At 43.7% G+C, this 19,008-nt stretch overlaps 1 protein-coding gene across 1 annotated transcript in view; it reads left to right on the top strand.

Annotated features, from left to right (window-relative positions):
- Positions 1 to 19,008, top strand: part of PTPN1 (protein tyrosine phosphatase non-receptor type 1) — a 350,095-nt gene that overhangs the window by 309,702 nt on the left and 21,385 nt on the right. Inside the window, exon 8 of the mRNA XM_085619150.1 lies at positions 16,018 to 16,253. Coding sequence (XP_085475276.1) covers positions 16,018 to 16,253 — 236 coding nt within the window. The remainder of the gene's footprint in view (positions 1 to 16,017; positions 16,254 to 19,008) is intronic.

Genomic DNA, 19,008 nt, shown 5'->3' with positions numbered 1-19,008 from the left:
CGTCCTCCCAATGACTGACTGACTTTATCTCTCAATTTTGTGACACTAAGTGCAAGCTCTTTTGGCAAAGAGGCTATCAAGGGGATGCCGTCACCAGAAGTAGGGTGTGGTTATTCTCTCTTCTTTTTGGTGCCCAAGAAGGACAGAAGCCTTCAGCCCATTCTAGATGAGCACCCTCTCGATCTCTTCCTCTGAAAGGAGAAATTCAAAATGCTCACCGTGGCCCGTGTCTTGTCTGCCCTTGACCCTGGAGAATGAATTGTGGTGTTGGACCTGCAGGATGCCTATTTCCATATTCCCATCCTGCCGGCCCATTAGCGTTACCTGCGGTTTGTGGTGGGAGGGGAGCATTTTCAGTTCACTGTGTGCCTCATTGGCCTCACTACCGCCTCGCATGAGTTCACAAATGTGAAGGCAGTGGTAGTAGCAAACCTCCATGGGTCAGGAGTGCCAGTCTTCCCCCTACCTTAACTACTGGCTGTTGAAGGCGGATTTGCCCCAGGCATTAGTCTGCCATCTCCAGACTACAGAAAACATCTTTCATCTCTTGGGGTTCACTTTCAACATGCTGAGGTCATACCTGGCTCTTTCTCAGGCGCTCCCTTTTATCAGGGCTTTCCTGGACATGGTTTGGCCTTTCCCTTGGTAAAGAGAGTCCAAGACATTCGGGCTATGGTCCCAATCTTTCAGCCTCGGTCCTGTATTTCAATGGGGTTGACTGAAGTTGCTGGGCCAGATGTCCTTCAGTATCCTGTTGGTTGAGCTCTCTAGGTGGCAGATGCAGGCTGTGCAGTGGGATCTAAGGTCCCAGTGGTCCAACATCAAGGAGGCCTTTGAATACATCCAGATTTTGGAGGAAACTGCAAAAGATCAGCAATGGTGGCTACTGGACCGCGATTGGGTTAGAGGCAGACCACTCTCCCTTCCCCACCCAGAACTGACAGTGACCTCTGGACGCTAGCGGAGTGCTGGCTTCATATCAACCTTCTGGAACTGAGAGCCATTTGTTTGGCACTGAAAGTCTTCCTGCTATTCATCAAAGGGTGACTGGTACAGGTACTCACATACAACACCACCGCCGTGTGATACTGCAGCAAACAGGATGGGGTCACAGACTTGCTCCTCTTGAAATGGTTGGACCACCAAGGATTGTTCCTCGTGCTGAACTTCCTGGCAGGATCAGTGAATGCCAGGTTGGACAAGCTCAGCCGGCGTCACCTAGTGCATCACGAATAGCAGATAAATCCGGAGGTGATGCAAGGTCTGTTCTGCAAATTGGGGGAACCTGAGTTTGATCTGTTCTCCACCTTGAGAACCGACAATGTCCGCACTTCTGCATGTTGATGTTTCGAAGGTGTGTCTCACTCTGAGATGCGTTTCACCCTCAAGTGGAACTCGGGACTCCTGTAAGCCTTTCTGCCAATTCTACTCCTTCCCCGAGTTCTCAAGAAGATCCGGACAGACTGGGCCCAAGTCATCCTAGTGGCTAAGGACTGGGTATTGAGAGTATGGTATCCAGAACTCCTGGGCCTGAAAATCTGTTCTCCGATCAGTCTGCCCCTCCAGGAGGATCTGCTGTCACAGCAGAACGGTCTGGTTCTCCACCCTGGCCTTTGCACCTTCCACCTTCATGCATGCAGGTTGAACAGCGAGGTTAAGCAGCGACAGCTGAACACCTTCGACCTTCCTCTGGAGGTGGTTGTCATCTCGGCTGCCAGTCGTCCCTCTACAAAAACTACATACACCTGTCTTTGGTAAGAATATATGGTTTGGTGTGCCACTCGCCAGATTCACCTCCTCCAGGCCAAATGGTCTTGATCTATAAATTGTTCTGTCTCTTGCCCGGCAAAGCCTCCCTCTGGGGCTCAGGTAAATGTTATTTTCTCGACCTTCATACGGTTGCCTGATCAGCGCTCTTTATTTGAATCACTTGTTTTAATGTGTGTGTTTTTTTTAAAGGACTGCAACATATGTTTCTCTTGTCTTTGTGATGCCTCAATGGATCCTCAATATTGCCCTTACATATCTGATGTGTGCTCCATTCAAGCTGCTAACAGTTGTTCTTTATGGCTTCTCACCATCAAAACTGTTCCTAGTTGCAATCACTTTAGCACAGCCTGTGCGTGAACTGCAGGCTTAGTGTGTTCGTCCACCATACACCTCCTCTTCCGAGACAAGCTGGTTGTGTATACTAGGGCATACTTTCTCACGAAAGTTGTGACGCCGTTCCATGTCAGTCAATACATCATTCGGCCGGCATTATGTGCTCCACCTCACCCCTCTAAGGAGGAGTAGAGGCTCCATCGCTTAGACCCTAAGAGAATGCTTAGCTTCTACCTAGATCCCACTAAAGACCACCAGGTGGACGATCAGCTGTTTGTAACGTTCACCGCAGCTAAAAAAGGCAAGGCTGTGCAGATGATCATCTCATGCCTGATCGTGCTCTGCATTAAGATATGATGCACACTGGGCAAGCAACAGCAATCGGACGGACTGTCTATTCCACCAGGGCCAAAGTGGCTGCTACTACTACGTTGGTACATGGAGTCCTGTCCTAAACATCTACCAGGCAGCTATATGAGCATCCCTCCATACGTTCACAAAGCACTATTGACTGTATAGCCAAGTAAAAAGGGCACTTTACCTGCTCCGTTCTGCAGGACTTCCTAGTTTGAGTCAGTCCACCTCTGTCCTTCTCTTAGGTACTGCTCTGGTATCTTCTCAAAAGGTGAGTAATCTGCGATGAGGAGTCTCTATCAGAAGAACAAGTTACTTACCTTTGGTAATGCTCTTTATGATAGCCTCGATTTAGTTGCAAATTCCTTACCAACCCTCCCGTCCTCCCTTCTCTGTGGTTGGACTCTACCCATAATAAGATCCAAAGTCTAGGAATCCTTGTCTACAAATTAACTTCTGGGGTCTCTGTCAAGGGGTACAGACAGTCTTGAAAACCACTGATAGCATGTTGCAGTTGCACCTATATATGCTCGCGTTTAATTTCCAGAGTGGATCGGCTTCAGTGCGGAGCAGCAAGGTGCCACCTTCTGGCACACAGAAGCATTGCTAAAAAGTTTTTAGATCGTCTTAACCCTGGCGAATAATTAAAATATGACGAATCTCATATATATTCACTGAAAAAAACCATAGGTTTCAGAGACATTATAGTTAGATATTAGCATTTAAAAAAAGCTTTGAAATTCACAGAAAAAAACCATAGGTTTCAGGGGTGTTCTAGTTAGCTGGCCATTTCACTCGTACAAAACCATAGAAATTCCTCCGTTATAGTTAGTTCTGCTAACTATAACTCGCGCGCCCGCAATAAACTGCTGATGATGTCACATATTGCATCGTTCATGACATGGTCAGTGACATCACTGATGACATCACTAATTACATCACTGATGACATCATCCAGTGAATGTGGTTTAGTTTGAAATTTAAATATGTATTATATATACCAATCTGTATTGAAGATTGAGTGGATATATAACTGTCTGGATGGAGGATTTAGTAGCTGTCTGACTGTTTAAGTGAGTAATTAAGTGTCTCACTTAATACATGGATTAGTAACTAAACTATGTGAATGTGTGCATTACTGTCTCTGTTGTTGTATAACATGCTGCATCAGTTGGTCACTAACTACACGTGTGTATATTAGTTATTGATTAGTTGGGTGAGTATTTGTATGGGACACTGAGTGTGTGTGTGGTTGGATGGGGTGTGTGTAACTAAGCATAGATGTGTGAATGGTTGATTGACTAGGTGTATAGGTTTAAGAGTGCATGTGGAAACAGTTGTTTGGGTGACTGAGTGTATTTATTTGTGTGTTGGTGAGTGAATATATGTTTTAGTTGTACATCTTCAACAAAGTAAAAAAATAAGACATTGTATGTGAGAGTTGGTGTATTTAAGTATGTGTAAGAGTCAGTGATTGTGAGAGTAACTATATGATGGAGTGTATAATTGTAATGGTGATTTTTTTTTAAACATTAACTATGAGTTACTATGTGTTTGAATAAATGAGGTGGTGTTGGATAATTGTGTAAGTGAGTAAATGTAAGTGTGATGAATTTTTTTCATGAGTGAGTAGGATGACTGCATAACCGACTAAGATGACTGCTGATGTGTCAGTCTATATATGTGTGTAAGTGCATTTGATAGTGTTCTATTAATTAATGACTGCATGTATAAATGGTTCTGTTGTTGAATGGGTAGTTGCGTGTGTAGTCTTGGGAATCAGTGAGTGGGTATGTAGTAACTGGTATTGGTGTGTCAATGGTTTCAAATATGGTACTCTGTATTTTACAGTGAGTGATGAAAGGTTATACTAGTCTATGATGAGGTGTATCAGATTGTCACGTGGATGATGTCATCAATGAGTTCATCAGTGATGTCATTTGAGATGTCATCAGTGATGTCACTAACCATGTCATGAATGATGCAATATGTGACATCATCAGCAGTGCATTGCGGGCGCGCGAGTTATAGTTAGCAGAACTAACTATAACGGAGGAATTTCTATGGTTTTGTAAGAGTGAAATGGCCAGCTAACTATAACACCCCTGAAACCTATGGTTTTTTTCAGTGAATTTCCAAGCTTTTTTAAAAGCTAATTTGTAAGTGTGATGGTAGTTAAACCTATTTTTTTTGTACGGATTTTCTACAGTTTTTTAACTGTTTATTAATAAATATTTTATTCATTAGATAACATTATATATTTTTCTGAAAATTGCAAAAATAAATGTAAAAAAAATTCTAACTGAAATATTGATTCGTTTTTTTTGTTCATTTTTTATTTTAATATATTTATATAATTTTCTTTAAAAAAACAAATTCAACTTTTTTTTCGGAGCCGCGCACTCAAAGCGTACACATCAGGGGTGCACGGATTCTAGCCGCCATTTTAGAAAAGTCGTGAAGGATCCGTGTACGGTGTGTGACGGCTGCGTGTTTTTCAGTTACATCATATACTGTTCGCATACAAATCGCGCACATCACGTAATATGAACAGTCCGCGACTCCTGCCCCCGCGCGTTCTCGACACATGCGCATTACGGTACGAGATGCTTGCGCGGTGGTGGGTCCCGCGTGACGTCATATACGTGCTGGGGCACGCGACTCCCGCAATAAAAATGTAGCTTCCAAAATGAGATGTATGTGTCTTTAATATACATATTGGGGCAAGAGATTATCTAAGATATTCATAAAAATAATATATTTGTACTTATAATAAACTTATATAATTTTTAAATATATTTTCGCGAAGTCTGGTGCGTGCATTGTGAGTGCAGAGAACCAGGTCAGCAGAGCTGCTGTAGAGCCAGAGAAACCAGCTCAGCAGAGCCGTTGTAGAGCCAGAGAACCAGATCTGAAAGAAACACGTTAGTTAGATTCCTCACCTTAGAATATTCCCAGGCGTCAGGCTGGATTCGGAAAGATTTTTCATCAGCAATACCCCTTGCGCGTCGCTAGGCGTCGTCTGCGGCTCCGCGTCCGTCGTCGGCGTCGTGCGCTGGAATGACGTCGTCAGAGTACTTTCAATACCAGCAGCAGAGTTCACTGGTGAGCAGTAGCTTTACTACAGTGATCTAATGAGCAACTAGAGTGCTAACATTCTGAATTTATGGCAAATGTGTGACACATCTGAATGCCTTCTTGATGGAATCAAAGTAAAAAACTGAAAGTATTTCCTACTCAGGAGACTGTAGTAAATGAGGAAATTAGGAAACTTCATAACAAATACGTCTCTCAAAATGGCCACCAGAGACAAGAGCCCAAATGTAGCCCAAATGTAACCCAAATATCACCCAGATGTAGCCCAAGTACAGCCCAATGACAGAATGTCCCAGAATGTTCTAACGAACAACTAGAGCGCTAACAGTCTTACTTACGACAAAAGTATGGCACACCTGAAGCCATCTTGATTGGAATAAAGTGGTAACACTTAAAACATTTAATTTACAAAGGAACAAAATGAGGGGGTTCATTTTGCCATCCATAGACATTGTGATTAGTGCTACAGAAAGAAAAATTAGGGCACATTTTGACTTCCCAAATCCTCTTATATTTCATAAAAAAATTCTGACATGCAGACTGAAACATGCACTTTGAATACCAGCAGCAGACTTCCCTGGTGAGCAGTAGCTTTACTACAGTGATCTAATGAGCAACTAGAGTGCTAACATTCAGAATTTATGGCAAATGTGTGACACATCTGAATGCCTTCTTGATGGAACCAAAGTAAAAAAACTGAAAGAATTTCCTACTGAGGAGGTGGCAGTAAATGAGGAAATTAGGAAACTTCATAACAAATAAATCTCCCAAGATGGCCACCAGAGACAAGAGACCAAATGTAGCCCAAATATCACCTAGATGTAGCCCAAGTATAGCCCAATGACAGAATGTCCCAGTGTGTTTTTAAGAACAACTAGAGCACTTACTGTCTTACTTGTGACAGAAGTATGGCACACCTGAAGCCATCTTGATTAGAATAAACTGGTAACACTTAAAACATTTAATTTAAAATGGAACACAATAAGGGGCTTCATTTTGGCATAGAAATTATGATTAGTGCTGAAGAAAGAAAAATTAGGGCACATTTTGAGTGACTTCTCAAATCCTCCTCTATTTCATTAAAAAATTCTGATATGCAGACTGAAACATGCACTTTTAATACCAGCAGCAGACTTCCGTGGTGAGCAGTAGCTTTACTACAGTGATCTAATGAGCAACTAGAGTGCTAACATTCAGAATTTATGGCAAATGTGTGACATATCTGAATACCTTCTTGATGGAATCAAAGTAAAAAACTGAAAGCATTTCCTACTGAGGAGACTGCAGTAAATGAGGAAATTAGAAAACTTAATAACTAATGAGTCTCCCAAGATGACTACCACAGACAAAAGAACCCAAATGCAGCACAAATATCACCCAGATGTAGCACACATGTAGCCTAATGACAGAAGTGTGCAAAACACTTATTTTTTGTGTATTTGCAGTTTTATATAGTGCAGACTTGTCAGGTATTTGAGTGCTTTACATGAGCATTGGTTACATCACACAAGATCAAATTCATTTTGGTTGTAGACATGGGGAGACTAAGTGATTTGACCAGAATCACAGAATATTGAGCTGAAGCAGAAACTCCAACCTGGTTCCCCAGTTGCAAAGTCTGCAGCTCTGAAAGTAACACCACATCCTCTCCCCTAAGTGCAACATTTAATCAAGTGGTCAACTGGATAAAAAAACAGAAAGATAACAAATAATTTAAAAGTGCTTTGTCGCTATTTGAAAACTCATTTTAGTTTTTTAGAGCACTAACCATAATTTTGATGCAAATAAGACCCTCTCATATATGTAATTTATAAAGGAAATGCTCTAGGTATTACAGTTTTGATTACATCAAGATGACGTCAGGCGTTCCACACTTTTGTAATAAATATAGAATGTAAGCAATCTAGTTGTTCATTGGGATACTGTTGAGAGGCAGAGGCCAGGGGCACGGACTCTGAAAATTGAAGGCAGGTAGGAGAGTGCAGAGGCAACAATTTGACCACACTGGGCAGGCAGGAAGGGCAGGGGCAGCACCACAGACTATGGAGGGCAGTGGAAAGGGGGAAGGGGCAGCAAACCAATAATACAGGACTGGCAAGAGAGGCTGTGGCAATATAATAGACCATTGTGGGCAGAAGGAAGAGGCAGTGGTAGTACAACCATACATGCCAACAGACCCGTTTCAACCAGGAAACGTCCAATGTTTTTAAGCTCAAATGGGCTTTATTTGATCTGTCTCCTGTCTACAATCTCCTCTTTTTCAATGTAACTCAAAGGGGAAAATCAATACCCCAGTTTATTTTTCAAAATCTCCCTCTTACCAAGTTCAAAATGTTCGCAAGTATGGTACATTGGATCATGGTAGGCAGGAGGAATTGGGGTAGGGACATGGACTCGGATAACAGAGGACAGGAGGGACATGGAGAGGTGCACCAAACTGACCCTACAGGGCAGGCATCAGGGTTTGCAGCAGCACAATACACCACACAGCGCATGCGGGACGGGAGTGCAGCACAACAATCCATAGAAAGCAATAGGGAGGGGACAAGACCATGCACATGGACAACAGAGAACAGAGGGGAAAGAGGCAATGGTAGCTAGCTGACCATAATGGACAGACAGGAGAGAAAGCTGCAGCAAAACAGACCATAAAGGGCTGGAGGGACGGATCAGGGGCATTACAATGGAACAGACAAGCCAGGAGGGAGGGAATAGGGGTCTGCACATGGAAACAGAGGGCTGGATGCAAGGGGGCAGGGCAGGAGCAGCAAGATGACCATGGAGGTCAGGCAGGATGGGCACTAGAAACAAGACACACCATGGAGAGCAACAGTGAGACTATGATGGCATACACACAGACCATGGAAGGTGGGAGGGGTGAAGGGGCAGCAAGCTGACCACACAGGGAAGGTGGGAGGGGCCATGGCAGCACAGAAGACCATGCATGGCAAGCAGGAAGGTTAGTGGCAGCACAATGGCTATGATGGGCAAGAAGGAGGGTGCAGGGGCATGCACAAAGGACCATGGAGGATAGAAGAGAGGGTCAGGACCTGGGCACAGACAAGAGGGTTCAGGGGAAGGGGCATCACAACAGACCGCGCAGGGGGAGGCAGGAGGAGCAGTTGCAGAACAGGCCAGGGAGGGCAGAAGGGTGTGGCAGTAAAATGGACCACGGAGGAATGGAGGAAGGGGATAGGGGCATGGCATGTGGACAGGCAGGGTGGAAGTGGCAGGGACAGGTTACAGTCCTCTGACAATGCTAGGCAGGTGGGAGGGGAGTGGCAGCTCAACAGAACACTCAGAGTAGATAGGAGTGGCAGGTCCATGGAACATGGTGGGCAAAAAGGATGGAGCATGGGCATGCACAAAGACATCGGAGGGCAGTGGGAAGGAGAATAGGTGCAGCAAGCTAAGCACAGAGGCTAAGCAGGAGGTCAATGATGGGCCATAGAATTGGGCAATGGAGGGCAGGAGGAGTGGACTGGTACATCATGCTAAATGGAGGGCAGTGGCAGTACATCAGACCATGCATGGCAGGAGGGAGGAGGCTAGTCCATGGATTCAGACAACAGAGGATAGGGAGGAGGTGGATGGGGCAGCAAGCTAACTGTTCATAGAAGGTGGGTATTAGGAACTTTATTGTTTTTTAAATGTGTGTCTGTGCGAACTACTTAAAATATGAACAAGTATGCAGCATAATCTCACTTTTATTCAGGAAGAAGAGGACATTTGTGACTGTGACTCCAGGCTCATTTGGCAGAAACACCCCCTGACCCTCCACCCCCCATCGCAAAATGTAATGCCCGTGAAAAGGGTAGGTGGACGCAGTGTTATATAGAACATAGTCCTGAGAGCACGATTGAAAATGAAAACTAGATATAGTATATGGTATAAACTATGCACCAAAAAGTGTGATATAAGATGAACCGGGGCGTGAAATATAATATGCAATACATTGTGCGCAATGACAGATTCATTGGAGAGCGCGAGATAGCACAGGCACTAGCGCGTGTTATTTGATATGTGCCTTGGAGTGTAATATGTACGGAGCAGTGTTGTGTAACCTAACTAGTCTCTAAAGTTGTAATATAAAATACGTGCTGGGGATTGTAACGTTGCATATGCACTGTGACAAAGATATGGATCCCAGATTGTAATATTGTATGGCATAGCGCTGTGCGATATAACATAGGCATCGAGGAAGGCACGTTAGATGGGGCAATATAACCCGTGCGAAGGCAAGTGTGGCATGACATATTCACGGGGTGGTGTTACAGTGCCCATGGGCTGGAGAGTCATAGCATACGCACTAGCTGGTGGAATACAACACAGAGGTGTGTGGCGCTCGGCGGGCACTGGTGGGTGTAACACCGCATTGGGCTCAACCAGGAGCACGCTGTGACTCTCAAGTGAGGTCTGTCCCCTTTCCAGAGAGTAAAATAAAAAGTATTACACATCTGGTGATGGATGTGTGTTATATTAACTGTGAGGGGGGGTTTCTTGCATAGTTTGGTCGAATTTTGTCGAATCCCCTTTGAATGGCTTGGTGTGCGTGTGTATTAAATGTGTTCATCAATAGCTACCCATGTTTGTATAAATAAACGACAAGGGTGTCAACTTGGAGAGTACCCACCGGCGGGGGCGCCGGGATTAGGCACGGTAGGGCGTCAGACACGTCAGAGCTTCACTAGAGGTGTAAATACATTCCACATGGATTCATTGTATGCATAGTCGCCTTTTAATGAATATCACGCAAATCGTCATGGTGATGGGTACAAACGGTTTGTCCAGCATGTCCTAGGTGTTTCTATAAATTAATTTTTTTAAAAAAACAAAGGCCGGCCCCGGGGGATGGGGTCCCCGGGGCCATAAGTGGCCTGAGGAGGGGGGCAACGCAGCCCCCCTCCTAAAGAATTAAAAAAAGCCATGTCCCAGGGGTTGGGGTCCCTGGGGCCGATTAAGGCCTTGGGAGGGGGGGGCACGAGGCCCCCATCCAAATTAATTTTTTTCAACAAAAAAAATTAGTGTGCAGGCCCTGGGGGATGGGGTCCCCAGGGCCAATACATTTGAAAAAGGGGGGCCACACAGCCCTCCTTCTTAAAAAAATAAAATAAAAATAAAAGACCGGCATTGTGCCGGAGGCCACGCCCCCTCCTTGCAGCACTCTGCAAACGTGCCCCCTGGCCAGTTGTAAGTTGGGGAATTAATTCCCCTTCAATACTGAGGATCCCTGAGGGCCAACTAGCCCAACAGGTATCTCCAGTATGCGCCAGGGAGCTGCCTTGCAGACAGGTGTTCTGAGGCCACGCCCCTTTTTACACATCTATGCAACGCAGCTCTGTGGTGCTTACTGGAGGTACCTAGTGGGCTAGTTTGACTCTAGGGACCCTTAGGATTCAAGGGGACTTAATCTCTCAACTTAGAGCGGCCACAGGGCGCGTTTACACAGTGGTGAAGGGAGGGGACTGGGCCTGAGGTGACGTGTGCAAACACGCCCTGTGGCGCGTTTTAAGTTTGGGAAATTATTCCCTTTCAATCCTGAGGGACCCTGGGGGCCAACTAGCCCACCAGGTGCTTCCAGTAAGCGCCACTGCTCTGCGTTGCAGAGAGGTGGTACAGGTCGTGCCCCTTTTTACACCTCTCTCCAATGGCGCTTACTGGACGTACCTAGTGGGCTATTTTACCCCTAGGGACCCCCAGGATTCAAGGGGACTTAATCTCCCAACCTAAAACGGCCACAGGGCGTGTTTACACAGTGGGGAAGGGAGGGGACGGGGCCTGAGGTGACGTGTGCAAAACGCCCTGTGGCGTGTTTTAAGAGGTAGTTTTAATCCCCTGCCCTATTATATACTAGGGGCTTACAGAGGAGGTCATGCTAATCACAGGGGGACCCCAACGCATAGTGTTCCCTAGTGTATGTAGGTGTTTTCACTATATTCTGAGTGTCTTTTAACATAGCACTGGCTCTAGGACTGGTTAGTCAGACTCAGTTACCACCAGTATCTGTCTGGAAAAACTTGAGGGTACAGGATGATTTTGCAACAAGGCTTCTTTCTGCTCTTCTGTATGTTCTTTCTGCACGTTATCCTTCTTCCTGCACTTTTCTTCGTCTTTGAGGACTTCTGTTGCTTCTTTCTGCATTTCTTTTTGTTCTTTCTGTGCGTTTTTTCTTCTTTCTTCACATGTCCTATCTCTGTAGGCATAGTTAGAAATTAGCATTTAAAAAACCTTAGAAATTCACTGAAGAAACCATAGGTTTCAGGGGCGTTATAGTTAGCTGGACTTTTCACTCGTACAAAACCATAAAAATTCCCCCGTTATAGTTAGTTCAGCTAACTAGAACTCGCGCGCCCACAGTGCACTGCTGATGACGTCACATATTACATCACTCATGACATGGTCAGTGACATCACTCATGACATCACTCATGACATCACTGATGACATCTCAAATGATATCACTGATGACATCACTAATGACATCATCCTTGTGATAGTGGCAGACCTCCTCTCCCCCTAATATAACCTTTGATACTCACATTCAAAAATAGAAACTAAAATTTTCAAAACAATGGACATACCAATACCAGTTACAACAACCTATTCAGTCATTCTAAGATCCACATACACATCCACTCATTCACCAACAGTCCTATACAGTCACTCGTACATGTACTCACTCATCATATGTACTCGTACACCTTTACATCCTGTTACACACCGCCACTCATCCATAGTTACTCGCCCAGTCATTCATGCTAATAAAGAATCAAACATCCATTTACTTGCATATACAGTTATACACACACCACCACACTTCTACAGAAACTTACACATGCTTAGTCTTTTAAACAATCACTTATAGAAACAAATACTTATTCATACAGGAACTCTTCCAATCTCACTCTCACATATCCTCACTTATATACACCAATAGTCACATATACTAGTTTAAAACCTATGTAGTTACTCATAAAGACACTATTGAGACAGTCATTCACTCACTAACACACCCATGCACACACTCATCCACCCATACAGTCCTGCACACATCCAGTCTTCAACACATACAAACAGTGAGTCACTCACTCATGCACCTATGCACTACGTAATACCCCCACCGAACCATACAGACACTCACACTCATACTGATACTCAAAAACCAACTAATAACCTATATAGACACTCATGTAGCTACTCACCAACCCATGCAGCCACTTATAGACAAAGTGAGAGACTGATAGATATTTACATATTTAAACATTACTCACTAAGCCATGTATTCACTAAGATACACTTAATCAGTCAGTTACAATCAATTTTTCAAAAACAAATCATCTATTTAGACACTTGTATACCCATTTATTCTTCCATCGACCTTGAGATATACATATATAAAACATATGTAATTTTCAGAAAAACACACATTCACTGGATGAAGTCATCAGTGATGTCATTTGAGATGTCATCAGTGATGTCATCAGTGATGTCACTGACCATGTCATGAGTGATGTAATATGTGACGTCATCAGCAGTGCATTGCGGGCGCGCGAGTTATAGTTAGCTGAACTAACTATAACGGGGGAATTTCAATGGTTTTGTACGAGTGAAAAGTCCAGCTAACTAGAACGCCCCTGAAACCTATGGTTTCTTCAGTGAATATATATAATTCACTTCTGTTCCCTTTACTCTGCTTTTTCGTCTGTAAGACACACTTAACCCCACATCTTTCTGAAATCCGCCATCTGCATAGTTCACACCTGATCTCTTTCCTCTTCTGCACCCTAATTTCTCTCTCTCTCCTGCATGTTCTTGTTAGCATTTCCTTAACTTCACCATTGCCATCCACGAAGCACACATCCCACTCATCTACAAGCATTACATTTTCATTTATTTTTGCGCTGTAAATAATTTGACAGCTGTGTACCTCGTTCGCAAAGAATCCTAGAATCACTCTTAAAATTGAAATTCCTGACCATTGCTCAATGCCATCTGCAAAGAAGTCAAGGACTAGATAGATGAGCATGTATTCTGAACATCTTTATGCCCCAGTGACACACTGTGAGGAACTCGCCCTGTCCTTAGCCTCAACTCTAGAGCTCTCAGACGTGACCAGAAAGTTCACTCATGCCATTTTACCTGAGCAAGCATTTATTACAGAAAAGTGGTTTCTGTGAAATGCACTGTTTGTAACTGTTCACAGAAAACTGTAAAGGTTTTTAACCATCGGGTCACGGAGTAAAATCTTGATGTAAGATCGCCCTGAATTTAAAGCCTTATAACATCAATAAAATGTGCACATAAAAGAGGTTTATAAACACAACAGACCCCTACTGGAGGTCCAGCTCACACCATGCACCTCTAAAAAGTTATATGCTGCAGGAAAAGAAAACTATAGAAAAACATCCTGCAAAACCCAAATGCTGTTCATGACGTAAATTAATTCGGATATGGGAAATGAAAAAATGAAGCTACCTTTCCCACATGGGTTGTCTGAACCGTTTGTACAGCAATTGTTCAGAAAACGGGCAATTTTGTCCCTGTAAAGCAAAGGACAGAATATAGGCTCGAAAGAGTTTAGGCTTTTAACTACTGCTGGGTCTGGGACCTGGAGGGACCCGCCCCACATAAAGCCCTGCTTCCACTCCTACATTCCGCCCAGTTTTCCAGTTTGCATGGTTCTGAATATTATTTGTGCACCTTTTCAGAACTTAGTCTCCCATTTGATGTTTTGTCAGTTCTTGGGGCCCTCCTCTGCATATAGTTGCTGGTGGGACTATATTGATTTAGTGATCTGGTTCAGTCTGACTTTTGAGTTTGTCACATAGTTAACGTAAAGATTGTACAGAGATCCATCGAGTGGCTAAGCTGTTGATGGTGCATGTTGCAACCTTAAACTGTAGCTCTTCTACTTTTTTCCTTGTGTTTTTTTACCACTAGTCTGCCTCTGTCCGCCTATTTTAGTGTATTGACACATCTGACTGTCCATGTTCTGGCTGGATAGAGAATGAAAGTCATGGGTGCCAAAATTAAAGATTTGGACTGATATTAATAGTTCTTGGGTCTGGTTCACTTTAAAAGAGTCTTTGCAGGAGCAAGAGACTCTTGATTGTTTATTAGGCATTTAACACATATTGTCAGATATCCCATACCGAAAGTTAGGTAATTCTGAAAAGTTCTCGTTTCATATTGACGCAGTACCTGAAAGTCAATATTTTTCCTTTAAATCTGAGCATATTGACTTTGGATTATAGTGCATTACTGACACACAATGTATTATTGTGCCTTTTTTTTAACTTTGGGGTCCTCTTTTTTTTAATAACAATCTTGTGATCTAAAGGTAACCATGTCAGACACAGATATTCTTTCAGAGTTAGAGCTGACTAACTAAAAGAAGCCTTTTTTTAGTTGTTAGTTTAGCATTTGAGGTTTGAACGTTCATTTTTTTCAGTAGTTGGTGAAAGTTTAGAAGTAGCTCACAGATAAAAGAATAAGAATGTAGACTGCATATATAGGTACCAAGATATAGGTAGGATTACCATTAAGGTAGTTCTAGAGGTGCTAGAGTATAGGCAGAAGTTGAAACGGGCTTAAGAAGAAAAAACCCAAAATAGGGAGAAACTGGCCTGTGTATATGAAAAGGGATGACACAAAAGACAGTGTGGACAGGGAAAGGGCAGAAGGAGTTACTTATGGTCCACCTTGGAAATAAAGTATCTGTGTGATCAAGGGAATACAGTTTTGCATGATATTGTTCCATAATCATGATATACAACAAGGTGGATTCGACATCCTGGGAATGCCATTCTTTGGGAATAAATTAAGAAAACCAGTTTGTGGGGAAAAAAAATCTCCTCAACAAGCTTCTTGTGAAGGAAAATGTTCTCAAGAATCGCATAAAGCGGCAAAACATATATTTTTCCATTTTCACCTTTAATTCTTGTCCTTGCTGTTGCCCTACTTTTAGCTCAATGCTCCATTTTCACCTCTTCTCTCCTCTCTCTCTCTCTCTCTCGTTTAGTCTGCATAATTACTTGTCTTTTGCTCTGGAAACATTCAGTTGTATAAGTAGGTTTCTTTTGATATACCCTGCTTCTTGCACTTTTGTTTGTTGTTTTACTTAACCATATGTTGATGATGCGACACTGTCCTATTTAACATAGATGTCTATGAAGTGTCAATTTAGAGGTCAAACTATTAACAGCACCATCCTAATATTATTTCACCCTGAACTCTGTGTCAAACACATTTGAGCTTTTTACTTTTTTCTTGAGTTGGTACTGCTCCATTAATCCCAAAATTGGGACAGTGCAAATGGGGTGATCGGTGGTTCATTGATGGTGTATTGTCTTTCTCTCCATTGTATGGCTTTTTCTACATATTTATTTTTACTCTTTATTACGTTGAAGAGGGAGCTCCCCTCATACGTAAACAAAATTGTGATACATGTGTTTTTTGTGTCAAGGAACAATGGAAAGAGCAGTCAAATGAGGATTCAGACCCACCTCCGGACCATTCACCTCCTCCACCAAGACCACCAAAGCGCAGTCTGGAAACTCACAACGGCAGAATGCACGAACAGCCTGGAAGCTTCCCTAAAGAACTTGTTATAGAAGAGATGGTTAAATGTGTCGACAGTGTTGTGCAGAACACTTTACCGGATGACGGAGCTTCCATAAATTTACACCAAAACACAGAGAGGTAATTTACTGAACTAGTAGGTCCAATGCCTTGCTTCAATGTAGGATGTGCTGAACCAATTGTTTATGAGTTGGGGAAAACCATGGGTTACTTATTTTAACAAATTAAATTAGGACTTTGATTGGCCTAGTTGTTTGGTAGCATCATTGCAAACCTCGAACAGTTTTGATTTAACAATGAGGGCTAGTAGAGACATACATATATTAATATTTTGGTGTAGGATGATTCACAAGAAATCTACTTAAAGCAAGCATAATAAATTCTTGAACAATTCTGTCATAATAAATTCTTGAATAATTCTGTTTCCTAAAAGAGTTCATTGAATGGATTGGGAAGATATAGTCCCTAAAACACAAGTTGATGGGATGTTTATGGTGACAGTACAAAACAGGAAAATCAATTGAATGTGCCAGTTATGGAGAGAAGTAAAATTTTAAGTCACCTCAAATCTCATTACAACTCCTGCTCACAGGCTCATTGTGAAATTTTGTTTAGCTCCATACTGACTGTGATGGTTGTATGACAGAGGCACGCGTTGCTAAACCACGCATGCCTGTACCACGCAGCCCGAACCACAAATCTTAACTACGCATTCCTTTACCACGCATTCCTTTACCACGCATTCCTTTACCACGCATTCCTTTACCACGCATTCCTTTACCAAGCATTCCTTTACCAAGCATTCCTTTACCACGCATTCCTTTACCACGCATTCCTTTACCACGCATTTTCGTTGTAAAGGAATGAATGGTAACGGGGTGTGCGAGGTTAAGGTTTGCAATTACTCCGACCCCCGCCCTAAGCCCAAAAATCCGTATCCTTACCTCGCGCCCCCCGCCCTGAGGCCTAAACCTGCCCTGCCCTGAAAAATACCCCTTCTCCGGCCTAAAGCCATGCCTCCTACCATATCCTACCCCGCCCTAAGCCCCAAAAATGTAACCCCCTAACTCACCCCGCCCTTAGGCCTAAACCTGCTCTGCCCTTAAAGCTACCCTTTCCCCTGCCCTGAGGCCTAAAACCATGCCTCTTACCATATTCTACCCCAGCCCGCGCTGTCCCTAAAAGTACCCCGACCCCTGCCCTGAGCCCTAGAACGTCCCCCTTTCCAAAACTACCCCAATCACTTCCACTGCCCCGAAGCCTAAATCCTGCCTCCAATTTAAAAAAAATGACCCCGATCTGCCCGCTCTGAGCCTTAAAACCACACCCACTCCCAGAAACTCCCCCCCCCCCCGAAACCCAGCCCTTAAAACTATCCCTCCCTCCACCCTGAACCTTAAAAACCTGCCCCCTTTCCTAAAGTACCCCGACCCCCATCCCCCGCACTGACCCCTAAAAGTGACCTCTACCCCTAAAAATACCCTCCTAAACCCGGCCCCTGCCCCACTTACCTGTTCTGCGTCCAGAGCCTCCTGTTCCGATGCTTCCTTGTCCATCCTGAAAACTAGCGCGCTATCTGCCTTAACCACACAGTTGCGTTGTTCAGGCAAGCGTGGTTACGCTTGCGGTGTTCCTGAAGGCGTGGCTCTGTCCACGTTGATCTGGGCGTGTCCCCCCCCTAGCCCCCCCACCCCCCCCCCCTCCACCTAGAGATGTGCATAGCTGTTATAGGTTGCAAAGCATGGCCTTCAGCAAGAATTTGGACTTAACCTTGGTATCCTTAGGGACCACTGTGTCCATGGGACTTAACACAGGGTGTGTCCATAGCCGTCAAACGAGCTGCCTTTGGCCATTTGCATCCGTTTACGGGTGCAGAGCCTGCTCATACCTTGCACCCAGGTGCCCTTATCCACAAAACCAATTGTGCATGACCTTTTGCGGAGTCTGACTGTATCTTGTGCCCAACTGCTATGCCCAGCGAACCAACGCAACATAACTTTTGTAGATGATTGAAACACGGGCCACAGAATGAGGTATGTATAGCCAACAGCCATGCCACGGAGACTGTGGGCTTTTCTTTTTTAAATATGCACATTTTATGTAGGACCCACCAAACCGAAATGGTGCTGAGGATTCCACAGCATTGAATGGATCTTTGAGAGCAAATCTCTCTGGGTTTGACATGCAGTTCAGATAACCTGAGTATGCAGTTTGAAACAGCTGTGCTATAATTTTTCAGAAGTGAATAAGTATCTCAGTTTACCTCTACCTTCCGTTTCCTTCCTTTCCACCCTGCCGGTTCATATGAGCATCAATCTGCATATAACGAAAGGGACTAGAAAACAAAAGATGACATGTCTTAGACAGCATAGTTATCCCTCTTGTTCAGCGGATCCTAATAGCCGAGAAGGCAGAGCTACGTTGTGTTAAGCGTACAGACTCAGATGTTAGTAGTTTTATATAGAGATAATGAAATATTTTGAAAAACTGTCCAAATAAATTATGATTCATTATTCGACAAATACCTTACACAGCAGCAAAACAGTGTCATTTGCTAAAAATATCATAGGATTAAGCTATTTCTATCTGCAACCCTAACTAGGAAACAACAGAAGTGGTGACTGGTTAATTAGAGGAGTAGTGTTGCAAGCACACTCACAAGGACACACACATAAATACACATGAAATTGTACATGCTCACACGCACTCTAACAACCTGTAAAGCACTTACCAGGCCACGACGGTGAAGGCAGGACCAGCGAGTGGTGGGAGGGAGAAAATGGGGTGTCAGTGAGAATTGCTGATCCCACACAACTTTGACTTATTGGGAAATAGTGGTATGGTGCTTTGCCTAGCAGGACAGACTCGTGCCTTG

The sequence above is a fragment of the Triturus cristatus genome, chromosome 7 (assembly GCF_964204655.1).
Source record: "Triturus cristatus chromosome 7, aTriCri1.1, whole genome shotgun sequence".
NCBI classification, from domain to species: Eukaryota; Metazoa; Chordata; class Amphibia; order Caudata; family Salamandridae; genus Triturus; species Triturus cristatus.
This window is presented reverse-complemented; position numbering and strand designations above follow the sequence as displayed.